Source organism: Pipistrellus kuhlii, unplaced genomic scaffold (assembly GCF_014108245.1).
Source record: "Pipistrellus kuhlii isolate mPipKuh1 unplaced genomic scaffold, mPipKuh1.p scaffold_m20_p_66, whole genome shotgun sequence".
NCBI lineage: Eukaryota > Metazoa > Chordata > Mammalia > Chiroptera > Vespertilionidae > Pipistrellus > Pipistrellus kuhlii.
The window spans coordinates 914,827-942,769 of record NW_023425569.1 but is presented as its reverse complement, the minus strand read 5'-3'; the positions used below and the strand labels follow the sequence as shown (position 1 = coordinate 942,769).

Here is a 27,943-nt window from a genome sequence, read left to right as displayed (position 1 = left end):
GATCTTAAAATGAAAGCAAGCTCTTATCTCTTCCGGTTATGAGCCACTTCCTTCTCTCATACGCTTCCTTCCGGTGCGATGATCTGGCTCAGCTTTCTGTAGCAGAGTCCACTCTATCACTAGACACTGGACATCAGAACTGCGGCAATATGACTTAGTCCTACAGTATTTTAAAGGCAGATGTATTGATCCAGATGCTGAATTTCTTAAGCATATTACTCTTTTTATTCACACACACAAAAATCGTGTATTTCAAATGAAAAGACCTCATTTCTTACCTTTGATGTCTCTATGAACAATCATATTACTATGCAAATAGTGGATGCCTTCCAGAATCTGACGGGTGTACTTCCTAGTTACATTCTCAGTAAGAGCTCCATATGCTTTTAATTGGTCTTTAATTGAACCCTAAATGAAAACAAAAGAAATGTATGGTATGGTTTGAAACGAACCACTATATTACATCTTTATTTTTTAAAGAATCCTAGCTGAGTGGGAAGCACGGGAACTCTCAGTAAGAGTGCACATGCCATCTCATTTACATACAACTCAATTACATGTTCCCTGACGAGAGCTGTGGAGAGCGGGCGTCACCACTAAGGAAGCCTTTACAGCGGCTCTTGATCCTGTTTGTTATCACTGTCTTGGTTCTAACTATCTCATATTCCTGCAACTGTGTTTCTAACAATTCTCTTGTACTTTTATATCGTTTTGCCCAGAATATATTTTTGCTTTTCCTATTTGTTCTTCTATATAGATCCTACTTAATTATGTATTTCTTTCTTTCTGTTTTTAGAAGCATTTTAATATTATTATTTTATTTAGAAGTATTTTATTGATATTTGCCTATTTATTTCTTAGGAGAAAGAATGGGTATGAATAGAAAATCAGAACACATGAAATTTTAAAGTTTTTCTTTTATATACTCAACATGCTAATTCAAAACATGAGAAAATATATTAAAGAGGAATTTTAAATTTTCCTAAGTGTTTTTAAGGCAGGATGAGGTGCCATCTCTGAGAATGCTCAGTCAGTGTGAGGTGAGACAGACACTTGGAGTTTACAAAAGCTGCCCTACTGATTCCAATGTGCAAATCCAATGAATAACGAACACTTCAAAAGATGGAAAGAAAATGCTTCCTGAGGGACAGATCTTCTCTTTTAAGATTTATTAGTGCCCACAGCACTAACGATCCACTGGTGCAGCTCTTTTACCTTTGTGTACCTTCTTCAGTAGGAACAATTGGAATGGGTTGCGAAGCACTGTGCCAGCTAAAAATTGCATGTATGTATGTAAAATTAACAGATAAAAATGACTGCTAGTTCGGTACTGACAATAAAGGAAGTTATAGTTCTAGTCTGAAAGTAATTCTAGATACAGTAAGGAATGGGGTGCCGTGCTTGAAAAAACGGAAGAGATGACAATGTTGGCAAATCTTGAACCCAGCATACTTAATTTACTGAAAGAAATTATACAGCATCATTCACAAACATGGAGATTCAGGAAAGTCTAGGAAAATGGACTGTATGTCCAACCCATTGATCCTTGGGCTTACCATATTTACAATTCATTCAGATAGTCAATTAACTATATCTAATTTGGTAATGAGCTTTTCAAATCCAAGGAATTGAAATATATACTTTGACGATATAGCTACTTTTACAAAACCAAGTGTAGGTAATGAGAAACATGATCTAACACCTCTTCCTGAGGAGTCCGGGTTTACCCAGATTGCTATATAAAGATTATCCATCTCTAAATCATTTTAATCATTGGTTACTCATTTTAATTAATCTTATCTTCAACAATCTGAAACTCTATTCACTGTTATTCATAATTATTTTCTAACTTAATTTAAATATTTATTACACAAACAGTAATGAAAATAAAGAAAAAAGATAAATCACAATCCCAACATAACATTTTTCATTTTTCTAAGTTTCTCTGTCCTTGTCCAAATACTGATACTTTTAAAATATCATAATCATTATTTAAAAGCACTTTATATTCTTTCTTTCTTTCTTATGAAGTACTTCCTTCAACTTTGCCACAATTTTAATTTTTAACATTATTCTCTTGGACAATGCCATCATAATTTACTTCCACCATGGGCAATGAATTTCCATTTTTTCCACCACAGTTAATACTATATAATAAAATAAATATATGCAGCTTCTTCCTTCTTTTGGATTAGTTCTTTAGAATAAATTTCTGTGAAATTAACAGGTCAAAAGGCTTCAACATTTTTATGGCCTTTAATACATCCCACCAATTTGTTTTCCAAATGGGTTTTTTAAAAACTAATTTACATTGCCAACAGAATATCTGAAAATTAAAAGTAGCAATAATGAATAAAAGCAGAATCACTAAAAACAACCTATAATGCACAACAGAAACAAAGTAAGGTTTGCTATTGTCCTTGTGAGACTGAGGATGGTGAGGACCATTACTATCAGATGCTGGTCCTTTTTATGACCATAACCTTACCCTGCAACCTTGTACATTCTACATATAATTCTAACAAACGATTCCCTTCAAGACCCATACACCAATCATTTTTTCTATCACATACAACTTATTAAATTACAATAATGCATGTATTTTTTAAATATAGATATATTTTTAATTCAGAAAGGAAGGGAGAGGGAGGGAGATAGAAACACCAATGAAGAGAATCATTGATTGGCTACCTCCTGCATGTCCTCTACTGGGGATTGAGTCCCCAACCCAGGCATGTGCCCTGGCCAGGAATCAACAATGACCTGCTAGTGCCCACAGCTCAACCAATCACTGGGCGACACTGGCCAGATTGCATGTATTTTTAAATGCATAAGCATACCACCATTTTAAAAATCATTAGTATTAGAATGTATACTACTAGTACATATTATAAAAATAACAGAGGGATGACAGAGTTTTGAAATCACATTTTGCAGCTCCTAATGAAGTTATTTACTGAGACTATTAATATCAAATTGTGTTATAAACATTAGGTGATAGCTGAAAAAGAATTGTGTGTCACTGCTCTAGTCATTACTTTCTGGTCTTCAGGGGAAAAACAAAGCTTGACAATGGAAGAATTAGGTTATCAAGCACCCTAATCAAGTCATTAATCTTAGCATCAATAATGATGAAACAACCAAAAACTCTATCTCCTAATGGGATGCAACATAAAGTACACAGCACGATTTATGGCCCATTCTAATAAAAAAAATGTTAAATTTGAATCTAACTTAGACTTTAAAAAATTAAAAAAATATATATATTTTATTGATTTTTTTTAGAGAGAGAAAGAAAGAGGGATAGAGAGTTAGAGACATCGATGAGAGGGAAACATCCATCAACTGCCTCTTGCACACCCCCTTCTGGGGATGTGCCCGCAACCAAGGTACATGCCCTTGACCGGAATCGAACCCGGGACCTTTCAGTCCGCAGGCGGACGCTCTATCCACTGAGCCAAACCGGTTTTGGCTAACTTAAACTTTAGATCTAACCTGGAGTTTATAGAAAATAAGGGGATTAAAGGAACAAATTATACAATGCCATATGAGATGAGACTGTCAACAGAACAATAGCCTGTCAAATCTGTCACATAAAAACTGCTCTAGAGTAAAAGATGAGTGCCCGGCTGGCGTGGCTCAGTGGTTGAAGGTTGACCTATAAACCAGGAGGTCTCGGTTTGATTCCTGGTCAGGGCACTTGCCCGGGTCGCAGGCTTGATCCCACTATGGGGTGTGCAGGAGGCAGCCAATCAATGATTCTCATTATTGATGTTTCTCTCTCTCTCTCTCTCTCCCTCTTCCTTCCTCTCTGAAATCATTAATAACGTATTAAAAATAAGAGAGAAGTAAGGCATATAGCAGCTATATGTACTGTGTGGTCTTGAACTGGATGGATCCTGGTTTGGACAAACCAGCTATTATGAATATTTTTAAGGCTCTTAGAGAAATCTCAGTATGAACTATGATGCATGAAAGCCACTTTAATATATATCAGAATTTTTAAAAATGAGTTAAAAATAAAAAGATAGATGAAGATAGAAAATAAAATTGGAGAGCATTATGCTAAGTGAAATAAGCCAGTTGGAGAAAAATAAATACCACATGATCTCACTCATTTGTGGAATATAATGAACAACATAAACTGATGAACAAAACAGTCATAGAAGCATCAAACAGACTGTCAAACCTCAGAGGGAAGGCAGGGGTGATGGTGGGGGTAAGAGATCAACCAAAGGATGTATATGCATGCATGTGAGCATGACCAATGGGCACAGACAGTAGGGAGGTTCGGGCATGTGCTGGGGGGTGGGAGCGGCTGGGGAGAGGTCAATGGAGGAAAAAGGAGACATATGTAATACTTTAAACATATGTCTAATACTTTAAACAGTGGTCAGCAAACTCAGTCAACAGAGCCAAATATCAACAGTACATCAATTGAAATTTTTGAGTCAAATTTTTAAAATTTAAACTTCTTCTAACGCCACTTCTTAAAAATAGACTCATTCAGGCCGTGGTATTTTGTGGAAGAGCCACACTCAAGGGGCCAAAGAGATGCACGTGGCTCGTGAGCCGGTTTGCCGACCACGGCTTTAAGCAATAAAGAATTTAATTTTAAAAAAATAAAGAAAAGAAAATTATATTACTAATTTAAAACTCTTCCAAAATTTCATTAACTAGGTATAACATTTTATAAATCAAAGTTTTATTATTTTTCTTTCCTCAACTAAATCTTTAAATAAAATATCTATTATTTCATATGTTTTTATTGATATCAGAGAGAGGAAGAGAGAGGGAGAGATAAAACATCAATGATGAGAGAGAACCATTGATCAGCTGCCTCCTACATGCCCCCAACTGGGGATCAAGCCCACAACCCGGCACATGCCCTGACCAGGAATCCAACCATGACGTCCTGGTTCTGGCTCAACCACTGAGCCATGCTGGCCAAAAGCATGTTACTTTCCAAGGATATGCTAACTTACCCCTGGCATATATTCCATAAATATGGAAAGCTTTTTTTCCTGGAGATCCCGCAAACAGCCATAATATTGAACGATTCGTTCATGCAGTAAATTTTTCAACAACTGAATTTCACACTCAAGTGCATTTACTTCCTGAAAGACAGAACTCACTGTTAAATCTTTACAGCTTTGTTAGTAAAAGTAAAAAATTAGAATTTCATTGATCATCAAGGTGATTTAATTCTGAAATTTTTACTTTCTAAGGAATAAATATTTTTAAGTCTGTAAATAATAACTGTTATAACAGTCCTTGAAGGTATGCTAAAGCAACACTAAATCAGAATGTAACTGAGCATTAAAGGGGAAAAATTCACAGAACAATGTATATAAACATATCTAATAATTGATTTATTTTGCAAATAATTTGTGTTAGGAAAAAATAAACATTTTATCATGTGTTACATTTATTTTATTAAAAACACTTGTTTTCTGTGTGTGACTGCAGCGATTCTTACCTTGCTGGTCTCAGGTCTATCAGGGTCAAACTGAACTTGCTTAACAGCCAACTCTCTTCCTGTATCGACATCATAACAGAGGTAGACCCTGCCAAAGGCTCCCTGGCCAAGCAGTTTGCCCAATCTCCAGTTTATTGGAGCACGAGGTGCTAAAAAAGAATACTTTCTTAAAATGGAATATCTAGATTGCATAAAAATGATTAAGAACTAAATGAGCATGTTGCATTTAGTAACATTCTTAATTGAATATGCCTGGGTATGAGGGAAAATCATGGTCATCTAAGTTCATAATGGTCATCATGTTTTGGGTGTTTTAAACATTTATTGATTTTTAGAGAGAGAGGATGGGAGAGAGAGAGAAATGTCGATTGGCCACCTCCTGCACGGCCCTACCTGGGCATGTGTCTTGACGGGGAATTGAATCAACAACCTTTCAGTGCCCAGAACAACGCTCAACCAACTGAGCCACACAGCCAGTGCATGATCACCATCTCTGAAAAATTGCCTCTCAAGTCAATTTTCTAAGAATTCTAAACCCAAACAAGGTTCGTCATCCCATACTCATTTTTTTCAATGCAATGAGATTGTTTTCTTTCTTGGTTATAAATGTAACAGTATCTTTCACTCAATCTAAGATGCCACTGCTTATAAGATAGACTATCATATTTGCTGAAGCAATCGTCAGTTTTCCTTCTGCCTATGATGTAGGAAGCTGGAAAAAGCACCACTCTAATTCTAACAAAAGAAAATCTTGAAAACAGCCAGAGGGCAAAAAGCAAACTCCAGGCAAAGGAACAAAGACAAAAACTACAGAACACTTCTCAGAAAGTATTAAAGCTAAAAAAAACCATGGAGAAATATCTTTAAAGTGCTGAAAGGAAAAAAACAAAACTACGCAGAATTCTACACCCAGAAAATAAAATCTTCCAAAAAAGGAGAAACAAAAACCTTTTTCAAAAATACCAAACTTGAAATAACTTATTACCAGCAGATTTGTATCAGAAGAAAGGTCAAAGTAATTATTAAAGCAGAAGAAATTTAATGCCTGATAGAATCTTGGATCTACAACAAGATCTACAGCAATAAACCGAAGGTATATATAAAAGGCTTTTTTTTTTTTCCTCTTATTTTTTAATCCTTTAAAAGACAGCTGTCACCAAAACCGGTTTGGCTCAGTGGATAGAGCGTCGGCCTGTGGACTGAAGGGTCCCAGGTTTGATTCTGGTCAAGGGCATGTACTATGGTTGTGGGCACATCCCCACTGGGGAGTGTGCAGGAGGAGGCTGATCGATGTTCCTCTCTCATCGATGTTGCTAGCTCTCTATCCCTCTCCCTTCCTCTCTGTAAAAACATTTAAATAAAAAATAATAAAATTTAAAAAAGGACAGCTGTCTAAGGCAAATGTAGTGCGAGGGCATAGATGTAAAGTTAAATATGACAATGCTGGCACAGAAGGGAGGGATTCAGAGAATGCAAATATTGCTGCAGTCGTTGCGCATGCATCTTTGTATGCATCGATCACTTGATAAAGCTCCAATACTTCATACTCTGACTGAGTTACCATTCTAGTCCTATTTCTTCTCTTCCAAGTAAGATATCCTCCCCTTCAGCCAAAAGTAAACTATTCCCCACCTTGAGAATATGCCATGGCCTCTACACATGTCACCTCCTTACTGGTGAATTCTTACTCACTTGTAAGATCTAGACTGAATGTTACACTATAATGACTGCTCCAGATATCACTCTCCCAGTTAGATTGTATCTTAGAGGGTGTATTTTAAACCTCAGTGCAGAAACTCAACACAGAAATGTGAAATGAATGAACGGATGACTAATTGATGACACTTCCCCAATGAAAGAGGACAGAATCATCTATAGTAATTCAGCATCAATAGCATGCTTATACCTGCCATTCCAATCACCTTTAGAAATGCAACTTTGTTGAGAAGTTGGTCTCTCTCTTGAGGACTGGCTTGATATCTGTTTCTTTTCAATACTATTCATATACAATTCTGCACAGATTCTAGTATACAGTTCACAATGCCAATGGCTCTTACTTACAGCGGCTAGGTGGGCTGATGTCCATTACGGTCAAAGTAGGATTATCTATGTCACTTCCCCTTCTTCTTATTCGACTATCATCATACTCTGGGGTAAAGATACTGCTTCCACTACTGGTGCTTAAGGAGCGGTCAGTAGGACTGAAACTCACAGGAGACCGGAAGCTGGTCCCCTGGGTCCTTCTAGCTCTTGGAAAAGTTTTACGACCTACAAAACAAAAATAGAATCACCTTAAAACTTTTATTAATATGTTGCAATTGAATGTTCTTAAAATTTGTAATGTAAGGAACAGAAATCTGTCCATGACTAGGCTAAGAAACTGAAACAGCAATGATTACTTAATTATGTTTTAAACCTAAAATTAGAGTTTTCTATAGAGTTCAAGGAAAAATCCTTGTTAACGATACATCATAAAGTCAATAACAAAAATACAAGGAAAAAGGGTGAAAGAAGAAATGAGAAGTAGGAGAAAAACAAACAGAATCTGAATACAAATTCAAATAATCTCTTATGTTAACACATAGATACACACATTCATAAAATCATGGACCGCCTGCTTTGGGATAAAAAATAGAAAAAATATAATTTAGTCTCATTTCTAATCATGATTTAAAATACTTTAAAAAAAAATTGGAAAGTTAAAGATAGCAATATTTTTTTTCCCTTGAAAGGACCATGCAAGAATGAATTTTATGAAGGAGTAACTTTCTGAATAATGTTTTTAATTACTCCTTTCCTTCTAATGGAAAGATAAATACTATGAGGTAAGTTGGCATAAAGGTAAGATGTTATGACCCAATTAAAAAATTTTAGGTAGGGCCGAAACCGGTTTGGCTCAGCGGTAGAGCATCGGTCTGCGGACTGAAAGGTCCCAGGTTCGATTCCGGTCAAGGGCATGTACGTTGGTTGCGGGCACATCCCCAGTAGGGGGTGTGCAAGAGGCAGCTGGTCGATGTTTCTCTCTCATCGACGTTTCTAGCTCTCTCTCTCTCTCCCTTCCTCTCTGTAAAATCAATAAAATATATTAAAAAAAAAATTTTAGGTAGGAAACTAAATGATTGAGAAACAAGTTTATTTCAAATAGTATTACTTAAATATGAATTTTTAAAATTATTTTTGAGAATTTTCACAAACTGTTCTTGTGGTCTGAATGTCAGCAACTTACCATCATTATAGTCTTGATGGTGATATGAAACATGATACCTCCTTGGGTAGGTTCCCCCTTTTCCAAATTTCTCAAAGATAGGGTTGTCATAGTCTATTAAGACACATAAGAAACTTATGTTATTAAAAAAGCCAAGTACTTCTTTCAAATAATGAAAAACATATTTATAAGTTTATTTAATTTTTAAAACAATTCCCCTCACCCTTCCCACTAAACCATTATTTAATAGCATAAACATTAAACATTTAGAATGTGGATAATCTAACCTGAAAATTCTTGATGATTATCTGGGTAGCTCTGTGCCCTAGGCATTCGTAATTTTGGATAGCTGTCTCTAAAAGTAGAAAATGTCATATTAAATTGAGAGAATGTAAATAAAACATTAAAAAAACTGTATATGCAAAGTCAATATCTGTATCTACGTGTGCAGACCATATATACACACAAAGGAGCTCATTCTGAAATGTTAACATAACTCAAAAAATAGGAACTTCTCCTTAAACTCTTGTTTGGTACACGCAGACACGAAGTGTGGCTTCAAAGTGAACCCACGGAGTTCAGTGGTCAGATGATGTGCTCAGGAGTCACATGCTCGGGAATGCCTGTTTGATCCTAGCTGTCACTTCACTAGCTCTGTAACCTTGAAAGCACCTTTCTGAGACTGTTTCCATATCTATAAAAGGGAGGCAATTTCTGACTCATCAAGTACATATATTTTACATTACTATTTCCCTGAATTCTCTAAATGTTTTAAATGACTGTCCTGATGTAGATGCAGGCAAAGACAAAGGCTTTGTGTACACAGGTAGCAGAAAATTAAATGTCTATTCCCTTACAATATTAGTTATATTTGTACAATTTGGTTTTACAAAGCAATCCCAGAGGAGATTAAATAGAAAAATATTTTAATAAAGACATTGACTCTATGTACTAATTGAGACCAGGAGAGAGGGAGCATTTGTAACAAAAAATTCACTTGATCCGCCTTATATTCTTGAATAGCAGTTTCACAAAACAATAGTGTTTCAATTTTAAATCACAACCAACATTCTGGGCCACAACTACTAAGACTGTTAAGTTATTTATAATTTGCCGAAACCAGTTTGGCTTAGCGGTAGAGTGTCGGTCTGCGGACTGAAAGGTCCCAGGTTCAATTCCGGTCAAGGGCATGTATGATGGTTGCGGGCACATCCCCGGTGCGGGGTGTGCAAGAGGCAGCTGGTCGATGTTTCTCTCTCATCGATGTTTCTAGCTCTCTATCTCTCTCCCTTCCTCTCTGTTAAAAAAAAAAAAAAAAAAAAAAAAAAAAAAAAGGTTGTTTATAATTTGGTGCCAGAACAATAATTCTGAACAGGGAAAACAACTCACAAAATCTCCAAAACAATAAAAAATGATAGCAGTTTTGCCAACAAAGTTTTAAAATTAAACATACATAAATTCTAAGTTTGCATTTAACTTCAAAACACTATTTTGGCAAGCAGGAATATTCAAAATATTATAATAAGGTGTCAGTTTTAATTAATAATGATGCGGAGTCCCATGAGGTTAAGGGATTTGTTAACACTATACAAAAATTAATTTGCCATAAGTATGTATAAATAGTATCAATTATATTCCTCTGAATGTAGCACAAAAGCATGGATAACTCAACATACTGTATATGTATATGTGTATCTATGCATATTTACTCACATATGTTAAAAAACAAAAAATATAATCAACATTACCCATCCAAAGGACTATCAAGTGATGGACAACTTCCTGAGCCAGAATTTTCAGGGCTGCTTAAAAATAATGGGTCCAGCATCTAGAAAAATATAGAGTTTCACCATTTGATGTGATGTAACCAGAAGTTACTGTTTTTTAAGAAATAGTTTTATTGAGATATAGATCATACAACATAAAATTCACTCATTTCAAGTGTACGATGATTTAATGGTTTTTAGCAAGTATATTGGGATCTGTGTGACCTCATGACAATCTCAGAACAGGGTCAGTACCTAAAAGAGAAACCCCAGACCCAACAGCAGTCACCCTCAGAGCTACTCATTTTTAAGTGTTTAAAATGAATGTGTCACTTACAGGCAGCTACAAATGCAAAATAGCCTGAGAGAAAAAGGTTGTTTCTCTATGGACTAAATAATGAAAAGCTGAAAGATTTCACATAATGTTTCTCACTGTAAACTGAACAAAGGACCTCCCCTCCCCCCCAAATGAGACTGAAGATGCGACAGCTACGCTACTAGAAAATGAAAACTGCAGTAGAAACAGCAAGTACGTTACGGAAACGAAGGAACTCCGTGGAAATTTCCAATACTGCAAAACTTTTCATAACATTTTCCTGATTTGTTCATTAGATTCCACAAAAATATCGAGCACCCATGAGTTCGGTTTTTTCCCTAGAGCAGGGGACATGATCATCTTCTCTGTCTGCATCACTTATCGGCACATACTGCCGGAGTGAGCACTCAGTAACTTTTTTTTCATGTGCCTTTTTAAACAATATATTTTTATTGATTTCAGAGAATAAGGGAAGGGAGAAAAACATCTTTGATGAGAGAGAATCAGTGACTGGCTGCCTACACACCCCTTTCCAGGGATTGAGAGTGAAACCCAGGCATGTACCATGGGTTCGTAAGCTGATGCTCACTGAGCTACAGCAGCCCGGTAGCATTTAGAACCATTTAAAAATGTTTTAGAATGTTGATAAACCTCACCTTCACAAAGTTAAATGTTTGTTGTTTTGACTATATGTTTCAAATATTAATTTAAAAATCTGAGTATTAACCCCAGGATTACAAATACATGCAGTCATTTATTTATGAATGGGCAATCCACCTTATCCTAACTTCCTTTATGCACAAATGCACACAGGCCCACATAAATTAGTATAGGAAATTGGGCATTTTCCTATACTTTTTACTATTTTGTTCACTTCCTTATATCCCATATAAGGAAGATATGGGATTGAAGAAGAGGTGTAATACACACACACACACACACACACACACACACACACACACACACACACAGACCTAGGCACATCCCTTTAATAAAATGAGAAACCACAGCCAACTCCTGCTTACTTGGTCCATGCTCTCTGGAATGAACTCCCCTTCACTGTGGATGCTGGTGAAGGACCCGTTCCTGGCGACCTGATGTAATTCATCTGGAATGTATCCTGGGGGAGGGGAGCTTTGATCTCTACTAGTGGAACCTCAAAGAAGAAAATTATATGATTTTATAAAGATCAGCATGGAATCAATGTTTGTTTTAATTAAATATACATAGAACTTCTGGACTATATTCCCAATAATGTTAGCAACTGAAACCCAGTTTTTATTAAAGCTTATCAAAACATTCATGTCTGTAAAACTTCAAATATTTTTATGCCTTCCTAACTCCCACCTGCTGTAATTACTGCCTCATGGTCACTCATTCACACTGAGGTGGGGCTTCTCCTGGCTGCGGACAGCGCACCGGGGGCTGGTAATACAAGGAAGCTCTCCTGATGAGCACAGCGCTCTGAGCTCCAGCTCCCGAGGGCAGAGGCCACCGTGCCCGGTGCTCCCTGGCTATGCACGGAAGGCATCTGATGTAGTGGAGAGAACATGGCTTCAGAGTCAGGCCTAGTATAACTCCCAGTTCTAGCTATCTTTCACTCTGTCTGTGGGAAAGTGACCCAATCCCCAGAAACCTGTTTCCTCACTGGTAAACATGGGACTATACCTTCTCTGCAAGAGTACTGTGACTATAAAATTATTTGTAATGAGCATATGCTGTGCACATCTGGCTCCACGATTTTCTTTCCATTCCCTCTCTACTCTTTTTTTTTTTTTTTTAAATATATTTTATTCATTTTTTACAGAGAGGAAAGGAGAGAGAGCTAGAGAGCTAGAAACATCGATGAGAGAGAAAGAACATCGACCAGCTGCCTCTTGCACACCCCCTACCGGGGATGTGCCTGCAACCAATGTACATGCCCTTGACTGGAATCGAACCTGGGACCTTTCAGTCCGCAGACCGATGCTCTACCACTGAGCCAAACCGGCTTCAGCTCTCTTTACTCTTTTAAAAAATATGTATATATATTTTATTGATTTTTTACAGAGAGGAAGGGAAGAGGATAGAGAGTTAGAAACATCGATGAGAGAGAAACATCGATCAGCTGCCTCCTGCACTCCCCCTACTCGTTATGTGCCCGCAACCAAGGTGCATGCCCTTGACCGGAATCGAACCTGGGACCCTTCAGTCTGGAGGCCAACACTCTATCCACTGAGCCAAACCAGTTAGGGCCCTCTCTTTAATCTTTAGAAACTTAAAGTGAGATGACTTCTTAACCATTTAGCTTATATTAGAGTGCTTTCAATTTGGAGCCCTGAATTTTATTATTGGGTACTTAAAATTAGGCTGTTTTTTTGTGGCAAGCCATATTCCTGAAATGTACATCTCTTCATAATTTAGAAAATTGAAGAATCTAATATAGTTCATCTAATTCATCACTTAACTTCTTATTAGACAATAATCCATTTTATTTTTACCTGGATGTACAGAAATAATGTCATGTTTATTAACAGTTTCTCTCTGCTCTTAATTTTTTTAACTTAAACTTTAAAAAACGTATGGGGAAGTCATACAAGCATTAAAAGCTCTGGTCAGATTTAAAAGAAAAGAGCTTTAACTTATGACGCTCTATCCACTGAACCAAATCGGTTTCGGCACTCCAGCTAGCTTTTATGAAAATAATTAAAGGGAATAATTGTCAGTAAATAAGGAAAGAAGATAGTGATCAAAGCCATTCCAAGTTTTAAAAAGTAGCAAATGGAAGTCCAGTAATTTTTTAATTTGCAATTTACAATTTCTTATCTAGCAGTGACATCAAACAAGAATGTTTATAACCAGAACAAAAGTGAGCCATTCAGAATAATTGTAGTTAAAACTGGATTTAAAATGTCAATTTAACTAATATATTCAGCTTGTTCTGCCTAATGCGACTAAAATAAATTGGCAATGTTTGCCCTGGCTGGAACAGCTCAGGTGGTTGGAACCTAGTCCTGTGCACCAAAAGATGGCAGGTTCAATCCTGGTCAGGGCGCGTACAGGAGGCAACCAATCAATGTTCCTCTCACATTGGTGTTTCTCTCTCCCCACCTAAAATCAAATAATAATTAAAATAATTATAAATAAAAATGAGAATATTTTACTTTAAAATGTTAGGTACTAAAATGTGACAAGAAAAGGGAAGAAAGAAAGAAATGTATAATTACTAGTAACCATGCTTCCTAGTTGGAAAAGCAAAATGTACTTTACAGGTGCTCTCTCGATTTGTTGCTACAACAATCCCATCATTTAAAGCGGACAAAGTTACAGATCTCAATCAGAGATGGAACTGAAATTCAGGTAACCCTAATGTGCTTCCAACAGACTTTTAATTATATAAAAATACAGCCAAATGAAGACAATTTTTACTTTTTTTTTGTTGCTCACATTTTCAGCATTTCTGAACAGTAGAATTTATGTAAGGACCAAATTTAGAAGGACAGAACAGAAGATAAATAACCGTTATTTTTTGGCGATTCACATGCTAATTTAATCTTTTCTCTCATTATTAACAAATCTCTTCTGTTACCAGTCTTAGATTCCCAATCACACCTCTGATTTTATCATACTCTCCTGCTTCCTCCCCATCCTTTTGCCTCCTCTTCTACTTCTCTTTAAACCCTTCGCTCAAATATATTTTCGTGCTAACTTTAATGACCATAATCACTGCCCAATCTGCTAAACCCATTTACACCAGTGGTCTCTGAGCAATGTAACGCTCCTGCAATATAAAAACGTGGCTTATCAGTGTTCCATACAAAGAGAAGACTGGGGAGCTCCGAGACCTCTGCCCATCCCCCGCCCCTCTAACAGGCCTCCAGTAAAACACAGCACACAGTATCCATTTCTCTTTGCACCGTAGCTTAATTGTAACAGTGTATCAATACTGAGAAATAAAAACTGAATACTAATCCTATAAAACAAAGAGCTAATATGCTAATTAGACAGCAGAATGACCCTACGGACGAGCAGGGGCTATGAGGGGCTGTGAGGGCCAAGCCCCTTGCATGAATTTCATACACTGGGCCTCCAGTAAAGTAATAATGAAGCATAATCTGAAAACTCTTTATTTTGATAACATTCTTGACATTAACTAAAACTCAAAGAAAGGCTTATGAACATAGTCCGCCCATTAATTTTATTTTTTAATCCTCACACAAGTTCATGCTTTTAGAGAAGAAGGAAGGGAGGGAGGTAGAAAGGGAAGGAAGGAGGAAGAGGAAGAGGAACCCGAAACCCAGGAATGTGATTGAATGGCAACCTTTTGGTGCAGGGACGATCCTCAACCAAGCGAACATATTAAAATACTTCTTTTAATTTTTCCCCTCCAATTCATTTGTATAGTTAAAATTTCTATGAGTAATTTAAATGTGTTCAACATTAAAATACCCTGGGGGTATATAAAGAAAGAGAATGTGTAAATTGGAGATTGCTAATCTGTAATATTTGACATAATTTTTTAAGAAATATCAGATACTAGAACATAGTGAACTTAGATAAATTATAGAGAGTTAGAGATAGCTTGCTATTTACCAGGGTTATGTTTAGGATATGTTTAGGTTAGAGAAAAAAACTGAGAAATCACCCATTTCACGATTCAGATACTAACTCTCTTACCTATTACAGAAAGCCGTGTTTTCCTCTCTGCTTCAAATACTGTTTTATCCAAATCATCTAGTGATGGCGATGGTCCTAAATTAATAGCCTACAGAGAAAAAAAAGGGTGATTAATGTGATTCTTCCCCTTTAAGGTTTTGAACAAAATCCTCTACCCTACTATAAACATCCTAGATATTCTACATGGTTTGTGGGTGTTATCAAATCTACTGTCAAATTTTAACATTACTTTTTCCCAAGTTCTCAGTTTCTGTTAGTTTCATATGTACAATATATTATTACACTTGTAATATTGGCTATAGAGTTTTGAGGAGTAAGAATATTAAACGATAGCAGTTACAATGTGTAAGTTTTCATTTAGTCATATTGAAAATATATTAATAATTATAGACTGTAACTATGTTTCATATATTAATTTTCACAGGCACAAACCCTATAGTCTTACTGACAAACAATCCTGATTCATACCTGTGGACTTCCATTTCCTACAAGCAGTATCTTGAGGCTCTTCATATGAACACTGCGATCCAGCAGCTCCACAGCTTTGTCCAAGTCATCTTGAGTAGTTAATGGGATCACCAGCTACACAGAAAGGAACATCAGGGATCATGCAGCCATCAGGTCCTTCCAGGACCATCTCATTCCTATGGGGTAATAACTTAGAGCCCTCAGAATACCTGCCTCTTAGATTTGTCAATATAAGGGAATTCCAAAAGAAGATATATATATCTATCTATCTATCTATCTATCTATCTATCTATCTATCTTCTTTCGGAATATCTCCAGACTGCTTTGCTCTTCTGATCCTACTACCACTAAAATCACAGAACAAATATAAACACTTTTTTTGCTTTATTAGTCATTAAATTATTCCAGAAACACATTTAAAATTAATTATTTAGGATATTTCCATAATATTGCTAAACTTAAGTTATAGTACCTTCACTCCAAAACAGTATTAAAGAGTATACACAAAACTATCCTATCCTATATAATAAAACCCTAACATGCAACTCAACCGAATGGTGGAACAACTGGCTGCTATGACATGCACTGCCCCCCAAGAGGGAAGTGACTGGTGGCTGCAATCGGGGGGGCAGGCTGGCCGGCGAGCGCCCTGCAGGTTGCCTCCCACAGAGGAAAGGGATCTGTGGCAGAGATTGGGGAGTGTGGCCAGCCAGTGGGCCCCCCTGATCGCCCTGCCTGCAGATCACCACACAGATTGGCCCTGATGGCCGGCCGGGTGTAGGGACCCTACCCTATATGTTGGGAACAGTCTCCTAGATTTAAAAATAAAACCTGGCAAGGCTACTCTAACACTGAAAAAACAGGCTGATGCAGCGGTGACATGCATGGACTCTGGCTTGCACATTTTGTGGTCAGCCTGATTCTGATACTTATAACTGTGTGATAAAGCCAGTTACTTAACTTCTCTCTGCTTCAGTTTTTCCACCCATAAGATGGGGGAAATGTCACTACTGCCTCAGAAGGATCAAGTTATTTAAATGCCAATACAAAGAGTATCTGTGACAGCTGCAATGGAGGGGCTCATCTCCCTAATCCTGGTGACTTGACCACTACTCTCTAAACAAATATAAGCTAAATCCTGAATGTGGAAATCTGCTTTCAAATCTGGTTTCCTACTGGATCAGACATTATACTATATAGAAGCACCTGGGGGGTATATGAGAACAAGTATGATACAATTAAACAAAATCAAAATACCTTTTTCTTTTTAAAACACATTGCAAACTTAGCATAAAATGACTCTTTAAAAAATATATATATTTTATTGATTTTATTACAGAGAGGAAGGGAGAGAGATAGAGAGCTAGAAACATCGATGAGAGAGAAACATCGACCAGCTGCCTCTTGCACACCCTCTACCGGGATGTGCCCGCAATCAATGTACATGCCCTTGACCGGAATCGAACCTGGGACCCTTCAGTCTGCAGACCGATGCTCTACCACTGAGCCAAACAGGTTTCGGCATAAAATGACTCTTTCAATAACCTTCAAAGTATATCCCATTTCATCAAAAGGACAGAATAAAAACTGTGAACATATCCCATACTTAGTCTGCTCTAACTAGCACAGTACATAAGCCACTCAAATGTAAAGGCCTAGTAAGTGTGGGGTCTTATTCTATAAATAAAAACCTAATATACAAATCAACCTAATGGTGGAACGACCGGTCACTATGATATGCACTGACCATCAGGTGACAGATGCTCAATGCAGGAGCTGCCCCCAGCCTGCAGGCCTCAGGCCAGCCAAGGCAGGTGCCAGTGGGAGCCCACCCCTGATTGCCTCACAGAGGAAGTAGCAGGACAATCAGGGGGCAGGGCCAGCCGGCAAGCAGGTTGGTGCCACCCCGATTTCCCTGCTGGTTGCCTATAAGGCAGGTGCCAGTAGGGGCCCCCTGATTGCCTTGCCAGTCGTCCCAAAGGTCAACCCTGAATGCTGGTCAGGCCTAGAGATCCTACCTATGTCCGAATGTCGTGCACGGGGTCTCTAGTACAGCATAAATTCCTTCAACACCGGATGCCACTCCACCCAGCCCACAAACACACACTGCCAGTCAACATGGAGCACACAGAAGAGAGCAAACACTTGACAAATGTTGTTTAATAAGGATCATATTCATCTGCACCCAAAACCACTAGCTGATATGGTGTGCATTCATTCTCTACAGATTTATAAAAAAAGATTCCTTTTTTAAGAAAGGCTGCCAGAAGCCAAGATGGTGGAACAGGTAAACACCTGAATTGTTGCCTCGCACAACAATTTGAAAACTACAACTAAAAGACAAAATGGACATCATCTAGAACCACAGAAAGGCTGGCTGAGTGGAAATTCCACAACTATTATAGAAGGAAAGAGAAAAGCACATTGAGGCTCATAGGAATTGTGGAAGGCAGAGGTGCGGAAGGCAGAGATATGGAGGTGTGTGTGCATGAAGAGGGCTGGCAACTGAGTATGTGGCTGGCTTTCTCAATCAGGAGGGAAACAAAAGCTTCCGACTGCTCTGAACTCCAGTTCCAGGCAAGAGACTGGGGACCCAGACTCATATAGGGAGAAACTGGACTGTCTGGCAGCGGGCGAAACTTGAGGGTGGCTTTATCTCAGAGGTGCTTGCAGCAATTACCACGGGACACCGAGAACCAGGGGCCTCTTAGGGCAGGGCTGACAGGAAGCCACTGCAGTTTGCTCTGCCCTAAGATCCTGCCCCAAGAAGCCCTTGCTGCTTGCTCTGCCCTGAAACCCTGCCTCATCCAAGCTGAGCACAGAGGCTTTTGTATATGAATGGCCTGGTTGTTTGAATTCTAAACTTACCTAAAAAAAAAAAAACTGCAGCTGAGTCAGTGTAACCCAGAACATCCAAAAGAAGGCTCAAGGCCTCACAGCAGCTTGCTTTGCTTCACAGCTGGGCCTCATCTGGGCAATTCCAAAACCCAAACAAATAAGAGATCTGGAGGTCTCTCCATAGCTCCTGCTGGATGGCCTTAGGCAGAGGCTAAATTAGCACCTCTTTAGAGACCCAAGAGCCAGTGTACCCAGGGGTCAGAGTGGGACCATTCAGATTACAGCTCCTCAGATCCATAAAGGACACACTCAGAGGGCAGACTCAGTGAGCACCAAAGCCCCACTGAAGCAAGTCTTATCTCATAAGGGTGTTTCCAGCACAAAGTTCTCCCATTGTAGAAACAGCTGATCCTCATAGCCAATTGGCCTGGAGGTCAATTCCTTCCAGTGATACCAACAACAATCAAGGCTTAACTACAAAAAGACTGCACACAGCCCACAAAGGGGTGCATCAAGAGCATCCACCTCAGATAACTGGGGAGGCTGAGCCACTGGGCCCTATAGGACACCTAGCACACAAAGCCATTCTATCAATTCAGGGAAGCAGCCAAAATATGGAGATAGAGAGAAACCAAGATGGCGGCATAGGTAAACGCCTAACTGCAGCCTCACACAACAATTTCAAAAAATACAACTAAAATATAAAGTGGACATTATCCAGAACTACAGGAAAGTTGACTGACTGGAAATTCTACAATTAGAAGGAAAGAGAAAACCAGAAGGAAAATCAGAGGAGCTGTAAAAGCCTAAGATACGGAGACACGGTGAGCACGTGGGGAGAGGAGAGGAGAGGCAGCCGAGTGCCTGGTTGGCGTTCCCTAGCGGGAAGGAGATAAAAGCTCCAGATTGTGCTAAATCCCAGTTCCGACTGCACTGAACCCCAGTTCTGGGTGAGACACTGGGGTCCGAGGCTCATACAGAGGGATTCAAAGCTGTAAGGCGGAAACTCAGGGGAACAGCGAAAGGTATAGCCCCTGAGTCACCGTATTGAGTGCAGAGGACTGACTGTTGACTGTGCCGCTGGATTGCCCTAGCGGGAAGGAGACAAAACTGTGTTGAGTCCCAGTTCCGACTGCACTGAACCCCAGTTCTAGACCAGACCCTGGGGACCCAAGTTCATACAGAGGGAATCTGAGCTGTAAGGTGGAAACTCAGGGGAGTGGCGAAAGACAGAGCCCCAGAGTCATGCATGTTGCGTGCAGAGGATGGACTGTTGACTGTGCCACTGGATTTCCCTAGAGGGAAGGAGACAAAAGCTCCGGACTGCACTGAACCCCACTTCCAACTGCACTAAACCCGAGTTCTGGGCTCATTGGGGGAGAGACTAGACTGTCCAGTAGTGGGTGAAACTCAAGGGTACCTTTCTCTCAGAGGTGCTTGCAGCGAGTACCAAAGGACACTGAGGAACACTGAGACTCAGGAACCTCATAGGGCAGGGCTTACAGGAAGCCAATGTTGTAGGCTCCACCTTGAAACTCCGCCCCATCCAAGCTGAGGCTTTTGAATAAGGCTGTCTCCCTGCATAGACACAGCTGATCCTCACACCAAGAGTGTCTACCTCAAATAACTGGGAGGCTGACTCACTGAACCATACACAAAGCCACCCTACCAATTCAGGGAAGCAGCAAAAATGCCGATACAAGGAAACAGATCACAAATGAAAGAAATGGAGGACAAAAAGAGACTGGATATAGAGTTCAAAACCACGCTTATAAGGTTTTTCAAGAATTTCCTAGAAAAGGCCGATAAAATAAATGAGACCTATGAGGATATGAAAAGGGATCAACTAGAAATAAAGAATACATTGTCTGAAATAAAAAATATTATACAGAGTCCTAAAAACAGAATGGAAGATTGCAAGAATCAAGTCAAAGATTTGGAACACAAAGAGCCAGAGGACACTCCTCCACAGAAGCAAGAAAACAAGAGAATCCAGAAAGTTGAAGATAGTGTAAGAAACCTCTGGGACAACTTTAAGCGAACCAACATCAGAATTATGGGGGTCCCAGAAGAAGAGAGAGAGCAAGATACCGAAAACATACTGAAAGAAATAGTGACAGAAAACTTCCCCCATCTGGTCAAAGAATTAGACCTACAAGTCCAGGGAGCGCACAGAACCCCAAAATAAAGGAACCCAAAGAGGACCACACCAAGACACATCATAATTAATATTCCAAGAGCAAAAGACAAAGAGAGAATATTAAAAGCAGCAAGAGAAAAGCTCCTATAAAGGAGCACCCATACGACTATCAGCTGATTTCTCAACAGAAACCATGCAATCCAGACAGGAATGGCAAGAAATATTCAAGGTGATAAATAACAAGAACCTATAGCCAAAAATACTCTACTCAGCAAAGCTGTCATTCAGAATCGAAGGCCAGATAAAGATCTTCACAAATAAAAAAAAGCTAAAGGAGTTCATCACAGCCAAACCAGAATTATATGAATTGCTGAAGGGGGTTCTTTAGGAAGAGGAATAAAATAAAGATAAAAATGATGAACAACAAATATGTAACTATCAACAAGTGAATCTAGTCGAAACCAGTTTGGCTCAGTGGATAGAGTGTCAGCCTGCAACCTGAAAGGTCCTGGGTTTGATTTAGGTGAAGGGCATGTACCTTGATTGCGGGCACATCTCCAGTAGGGGGTGTGCAAGAGGCAGCTGATCGACGTTTCTCTCTCATTGATGTTTCTAACTCTCTATCCCTCTCTCTTCCTCTGTGTAAAAAAATCAATAAAATATATTAAATAAACAAACAAAATATGGAGATAAAGAAACAGGTCACAAATGAAAGAAATGGAGGAAAGCAAATGATGAACATAAAGCTCAAAACCATGGTTATAAGGTTTTTCAAGAATTTTCTAGAAAAGGCTGATAAATTTAGTGAGACCCTTGAGGATGTGAAAAAGAACCAACTAGAAATTAAGCATACAATGACAGAAATAAAAAATAACATACAGAGATCCAATAGCAGATTAGAGGATCACAAAAATCAAGTTAAATATTTGAAATACAAAGAAGAAAAAAAAACCCCCACCCAATCGAAAAAGCAAAAAGAATAAAAAATATGACAGTTTAAGGAGCCTCTGGGACAACTTCAAGCATAACAACATCAGAATTATGGGGGTGCCAGAAGGAGAGAGCAAGATACTGAAAACTTACTTGAAGAAATAATGACTGAAAACTTCCCCTACCTGGTGAAAGAAACAGACTTACAAGTCCAGGAAGCACAGAGAACCCCAATCAAAAGGAATCCAAAGAGGACCACACCAAGACACACCATAATTAAAATGGCAAGAGCAAAAGACAAAGAGAGAATCTTAAAAGCAGCAAGAGAAAAACTGTTAGTTACTTACAAGGGAGCACCCATACAACTGTCAGCTGATTTCTCAACAGGAACTATACAGGCCAGACTGGAGTAGCAAGAAATATTCAAAGTGATGAATAGCAAGAACCTACAACCAAAATTACTCTACCCAGCAAGGCTGTCATTCAGAATAGAAGGTCAGATAAAGAGCCTTGCAGATAAGAAAAAGCTAAAGGAGTTCATCACCACCAAACCAGTATTATGTAAAATGCTAAAAGGTATTCTTTAAGAAGAGGAAGAAGAAGAAGAAAAAGGTAAATATAAAAATTATGAACAACAAATACGTAACTATCAACAAGTGAATCTAAAAATCAAGTGAATAAAAAATCTGATAAAGAGAGTAAACTGGTGAATATAATAGAATCAGGGGCATAGAAAGGGAGTGAACTGACAATTCTCAGGGGGAAAAGGGTGTGGGGGTGCGGGAAGACGCTGGATAAAAATCGCACACCTATGGATGAGTACAGGGGGGGGGGGAGTATTGGCAGAGGGTAGGGTGGGAACTGGTTAAAGGGGATAATCGGAACAATAAAAAGTTATTAAAAAAATAAAAACCAGACAAAACCCCCAAAAAACCTTACAAACAAACCACACACACACACACACAAAGGAAGAAAGGCTATCAGACACAAATACACAAGAACGTAACTCTGTTTATATCAATTTGCCTGTGGTAAAATTGGTTACGTTGTAAGTTGTTTTGCTTAAAGTCACAGAACTTGTCCATACTATTAAATGACTCAGCAGACTAATAAGAAAGAATTCACCCGGCCAGTGTGTCTAAATGGTTGAGCATTGACCTATGAACCAGGAAGTCATGGTTCTGTTCCCAGTCAGGGCTCATGGCTGGCTTGCAGGCTCAATTCCCAGTGGGAGACTGTGCAGGAGGCAGCCAATCAATGATTCTCTCTCATCATTGATGTTTCTATCTCTCTCTCTCCCTCTTCTCCCTTCCTCTCTGAAATCAATAAAAATATTTTAATAAAAGAAAAGAAAGAATTCCATCATACAATCTGTTTCTGTTTACTTACTCAGTGCTTGAAATTATATTCCCAATTTCTTTGTGTAGCTAATTTTATACATTACAACTTATCAACTAGCCAGATCCTTTGTTTCTCTATGAGAATTTTTTTCTAATAATAAAAAAATTAACTTTTGTATTATAGAACAAGCCTAATCTCCTTACATTATTTTCATTATCTATCAATTATGAACCATATTGGTACATCTTGTTCCTATCTTTAATATTCTTTATTATTATATTTTAAGCACTACAAGACATTTTAATGAAATGGTGAAGATTGTTTTGCTAACTTTTCATTTGAGGGGAAACCTGAATACTTCCTTTTACTATGCATTTAATTATAATTGGAACTATTTACTTCTCCACGATATTGTTGCTTTGAGGGAAAACACTGGTTTAAATTACAGTACCAAAATATTAAGGAGAGTGATTTTGCTCTTCTTCGTTTGCAAATGTGAGATGTGGACATTCTGGAGCAAGTGCCTGAGCAGAGCCTGGACTGCTGCCTGTAGTTCTGATGGGTTCCTTGCATGTTCTAAGGCCACCTGTTACAAATTTTACAATTCCCTGCTTGTCTAAATTATATTAAATAAATCACCCAATATTTTCCTGCTTCATAAATTCAATTTAGGCTCATTTATGAAATCTATTTCCTTCTTGCTTATTATTGATAAACCAGTTGTGTGTTAATATTAAGCCCTTTTGGGAAGGAAACTAAAAATTGAGTTTAAAAACGCAATGAACAGAAACTAAATTTGAAAGAAGTAAATTATTTTCCTGATTTTACATAGTGAAACATGAAAACAGTCCATAAAATGGTTTTCCAAATGGAAATAATCTTAAAAATCCATTTACTTTCTTTTTGCACCCCCTCTTTTAATCCTCATCTAAGGTTATATTTTTATTGAATTTCAGAGAGAGAGAGAGAGGAAGTGGGGGAGAGAGAAACCTTGATGTGAGAGAGAAACATCTGTTGCTTCCTATATGTGTCCTGATCAGGGATCAAACCAGCAATCGAACCCCCAACCTTTTCGTGTACAGGACAGGATGACACTCCAACCAACTGAGCCAACAGCCAGGACAGAATATCCACTTACCGTATTTTTCGTATAAGACGACTTTTGAAACAAAAAAAAGTCAACCGAAAATCGGGGGCAAAAGACCAAAATTGCACAAAAATTACCTGCAGATCTTGACGGCAAAGTAAGTCTTTTCTTTGAAGTGGGGGGTAGTCTTATACAGCGAATATAGACCTAAACCTATGTTTTTAACTGTAAAATTAGGGGGCCGTCTTATACGTCAGAAAATACGGTACTTTATTTCAATGCATACCCCACATTTACCCCCCACAGCAAAGCACACAGTCACCTGACACATTTGACATAAACAGGAGCCCAACTACCAAATACACTCATTGGCTTCAAGTCACTGATTGTTTTGAGTCTGGCAAGCTAGAAGTTTATAGAATAACTAGTAGCATTGTGCATGAATATGTGCACCAATAGCTCGCTGCTGCCCTCCAGTAGCTCTCTGCCTGCTGCCCCACCCTTCTGTAGCTTCCCCTGCCCCTCCTAAGCTTGCTGTACTGCCTCTTCCTGCAGCTCAGCTCTCGGCTGCACACTTGTAGCTCAGTGCCCCACCCTCCTGCTGATCTGTGATCTGGTTGTTACGTGGTTGGTTGTTACACAACAAGGTGTAACGACCATTATTTGCATATTACATCTCTATTATATAGAACTAGAGGCCTGGTGCACAAAATTCGTGCATGGGGTCAGGGCGGGGGGTTATCCCTCAGCCCAGCCTGCACCCTCTCCAATCTGGAACCCCTCAAGGGACATCCAACTGCCCAGTGGGATCAGGCCTAAATGGGCAGTCAGACATCCCTCTCACAATCCAGGACTGTTGGCTCCCAACTGCTCACCTGCCTGTCTTCCCGATTGCCCCAACTGCTTCTGCCTGCCAGTCTGATCACCCCCTAACCACTCCCATGCCAGCCTGATTGTTGTCTAACTACTCCCCTGCCAGCCTGTTTGCTCCCAACTTCCCTCCTCTGCCAGCCTGGACACCCCTAACTGCCCTCCACTGCAGGGTTGATTGCCTTCAACTGCCCTCCCTTGCAGGCCTAGTCCCTCTCAACTGCCCTCTCTTGCAGGCCTGGTCCCTCCCAACTGCTTTCCCCTACTTGTCTGATCACCCACAACTGCCCTCCCTTGCTGGCCTGGTCCCTCCCAACTGCCCTTTCCTGCTGGCCATCTTGTGTCCACATGGGGGCAGAATCTTTGACCACATGGGGACAGCCATCTTGTGTGTTGGGAGTGATGGTCAATCTGCATATTACTCTTTTATTAGATAGGATAGAGGCCTGGTGCACGGGTGGGGGCCAGCCGGTTTGCCCTGATGGGTGTCCTGGATCAAGGTGGGGGTTCCCTTGGGGCATGAAGCAGCCTGAGCGAGAGGCCTGTGGTGGTTTGCAGGCCAGCCACGCCCACAGCAACCCAAGCAGAGGCCCTGGTATCTGGGATTTATTTACTTTCTACAATTGAAACTTTATAGCCTGGAGCAGAGCCAAGCCTCCTGCTCGCTCAGTGGCGGCAGCCATTTCTGTTGGATTTGTTTACTTTCTATAATTGAAACTTTGTATCCTTGAGTGGAGGCTAAGGCAGGCAAGGGCAGGCAGAAAACTTGGCTTCCTTCATTGCCAGGGAAACGCCTCCCTTTTGCTCTCTGTGGCTGTAGCCATCTTGGTTGGGTTTATTTGCATACTCTTTCTGATTGGCTGGTGGGTGTGGCTGGAGGGTATGGCATTTGGAGCAGAGTGATGGTTAATTTGCATATTACTCTTTTATTAGGTAGGCTGGCCCTTTTGGAAAAAATATTATATTACACTAGAAAAATATATATATAGACCTGGAATAACAACAGTATAAATGAGTTTTTGCTTATCACAGGCCAAGAAAACTAACATTTCTTGTAAGCTCTTTTCTAGTGCACTGAGTTGGTCATGATGTAACTTATGACATGGTTAATTCACAGAATCACAGGTTCTCACAGAATCTGGGCTGCAAGAAAATTTTTAACAATGTAATCTCATCCTAATGCCTCCTCTACTACATCCCACCCAGAGATAATGGCAGAACCACTCCCAAAAATCCTTCAGAAGCATGGGGGGAGGGAGGGTATCTCCATCAATGGGGAAGTTTTTCAATTTTTAGAACATGAAAGAGGATTCCTAAAACAACAGTCAGTCAGCTTGTTGTCAGTCCTCAAGAAGACCCTACAAAAATTTATATATAAACAAAATTGCAGAACTCAGGAAAAAAAACAGTAATTCTAGGAACAAAAATAGGTACATTATGAAAAAGTAATGCCAACTAACATTTTTCTTGATAGACCTACTTGCCTTGTAGATCAAGACAATACTGTAGTTTTAATGTACTTGACATCTAAAAATTTTCTATGAAACAATTTTAGAACAAACAAAAACAAAGATGCATCAGGGTTCCCCTAGAATAGAGGTGTCGAACTCAATCAGAGAAGGGGCCAAAATCTAAAATCCAGCCTAAATCGCGGGCCGAATGGTTTACTGAACAGTCATAAACTGTCATTGTGATGGAAACACAGCGGAGTGCAGTGATGACAGCGCGGTGCGGGCCACATTGCAAGGCCTGGCGGGACGGATTTGGCCCGCAGGCCTTGTGTTTGACACATGTGCCCTAGAATCATACCATGAGATAAAGATTCAAGTTAGGTAAGACTGTTTTGCTTTAAATCAATTCATTCATATTTTCAAATGTTTTTATTTGCAGAATGTTTCACACGTTTTCTAAAATTAATTTTTACTAAGCTTCCTGTAGGAACCCCGTCGAGAGTACACCAGATGTTCAAGGCCACTTTGAGTGTAGGTGTTCAAAGCTAACTTACTATAAGCAGGTGCAAAAGCAGGAACGCAGAAAGCTATACACTGTGCAGGCATGCCTATCTGTAGCCCAAATAACATGGTTACTATTTGGCATGAAGCCTCTTTTGTTTGAGTTTAAGCTGTATATAAGTTGCTTCTGAGCAGCCCGTACGGGGCTCATTATAGAGAAGATGAGTTACTGACCAGCAGTGTGCGGCTGCTTGGTCAGGCTACTTTGTTAGCAGTGGCTCCCATGTTTGCTACTATATTAGCAAGGGCTACTGGGTCTACAATAAAGTCTCTTCTATACCTATGACTGCTTGCTCTTATCTTCTCCATCTGATACCTGGCATCCAAGGAGGTCCAGTCCCTGGCATAGGGACTCAGACACAGCATTTCCCCTGTCACTCCATCCCACTAGGACTTCTGTCCCTGGAGCGCAGCAGTCTTTTCCAGGTGAGGGCCTCCCAGTGCTCAAAGGCTGCTTTCTCTACAAAGAATGTTCTTCAGTCTTTTCCTACTTCAATTTTCAGTAATTAAACATTAGTACCTCAGTCAGTTCTTCCTTAGTACTACCTAAATAGAATACCTACTGCCCTTACCTTTATTCTTTATCACAATATTTTATGCATTCCCTTCAAAGTATTTAAACAGTTTGTTTATTAACTGTCTGCTTCTACTACTATCCTATCTAATAAAGACAGAATATGCAAATTGACCATAACTTTGCAAAAAAGAAAAAGAAAAAAGAAGTTGGCACCCAGAGCCAATAAGGAGGGAATATGCAAATTGATGTGACAAGGTGAGAGGCAGAAGGCGGCTCTGGGCAGGAGTGAAGGCGGAAAGGTGGCTGAGGGCCGGAGTG

The 27,943-nt window shown here is 39.3% G+C and overlaps 1 protein-coding gene across 5 annotated transcripts in view; it reads right to left on the bottom strand.

Moving 5' to 3' along the window:
- The window catches only part of MAP3K2 (mitogen-activated protein kinase kinase kinase 2), a 75,001-nt gene that overhangs the window by 14,378 nt on the left and 32,680 nt on the right, over positions 1-27,943 (bottom strand). For 4 of the 5 annotated variants that reach the window (XR_006740421.1, XM_045575123.1, XM_036420285.2 and 1 more), the window contains 10 exons: positions 15,891-16,004; positions 15,423-15,510; positions 11,792-11,922; positions 10,433-10,512; positions 8,972-9,039; positions 8,706-8,798; positions 7,541-7,747; positions 5,480-5,628; positions 4,986-5,117; positions 279-408 (listed from right to left, as the gene is read on the bottom strand). Coding sequence is in view for 4 of the 5 variants with exons in the window: in XM_045575123.1 (XP_045431079.1) it covers positions 279-408; positions 4,986-5,117; positions 5,480-5,628; positions 7,541-7,747; positions 8,706-8,798; positions 8,972-9,039; positions 10,433-10,512; positions 11,792-11,922; positions 15,423-15,510; positions 15,891-16,004 (1,192 nt within the window). In the remaining variant the exon portion in view is untranslated. The remainder of the gene's footprint in view (positions 1-278; positions 409-4,985; positions 5,118-5,479; positions 5,629-7,540; positions 7,748-8,705; positions 8,799-8,971; positions 9,040-10,432; positions 10,513-11,791; positions 11,923-15,422; positions 15,511-15,890; positions 16,005-27,943) is intronic. The other variant, XM_036420286.2, reaches the window with a different exon arrangement.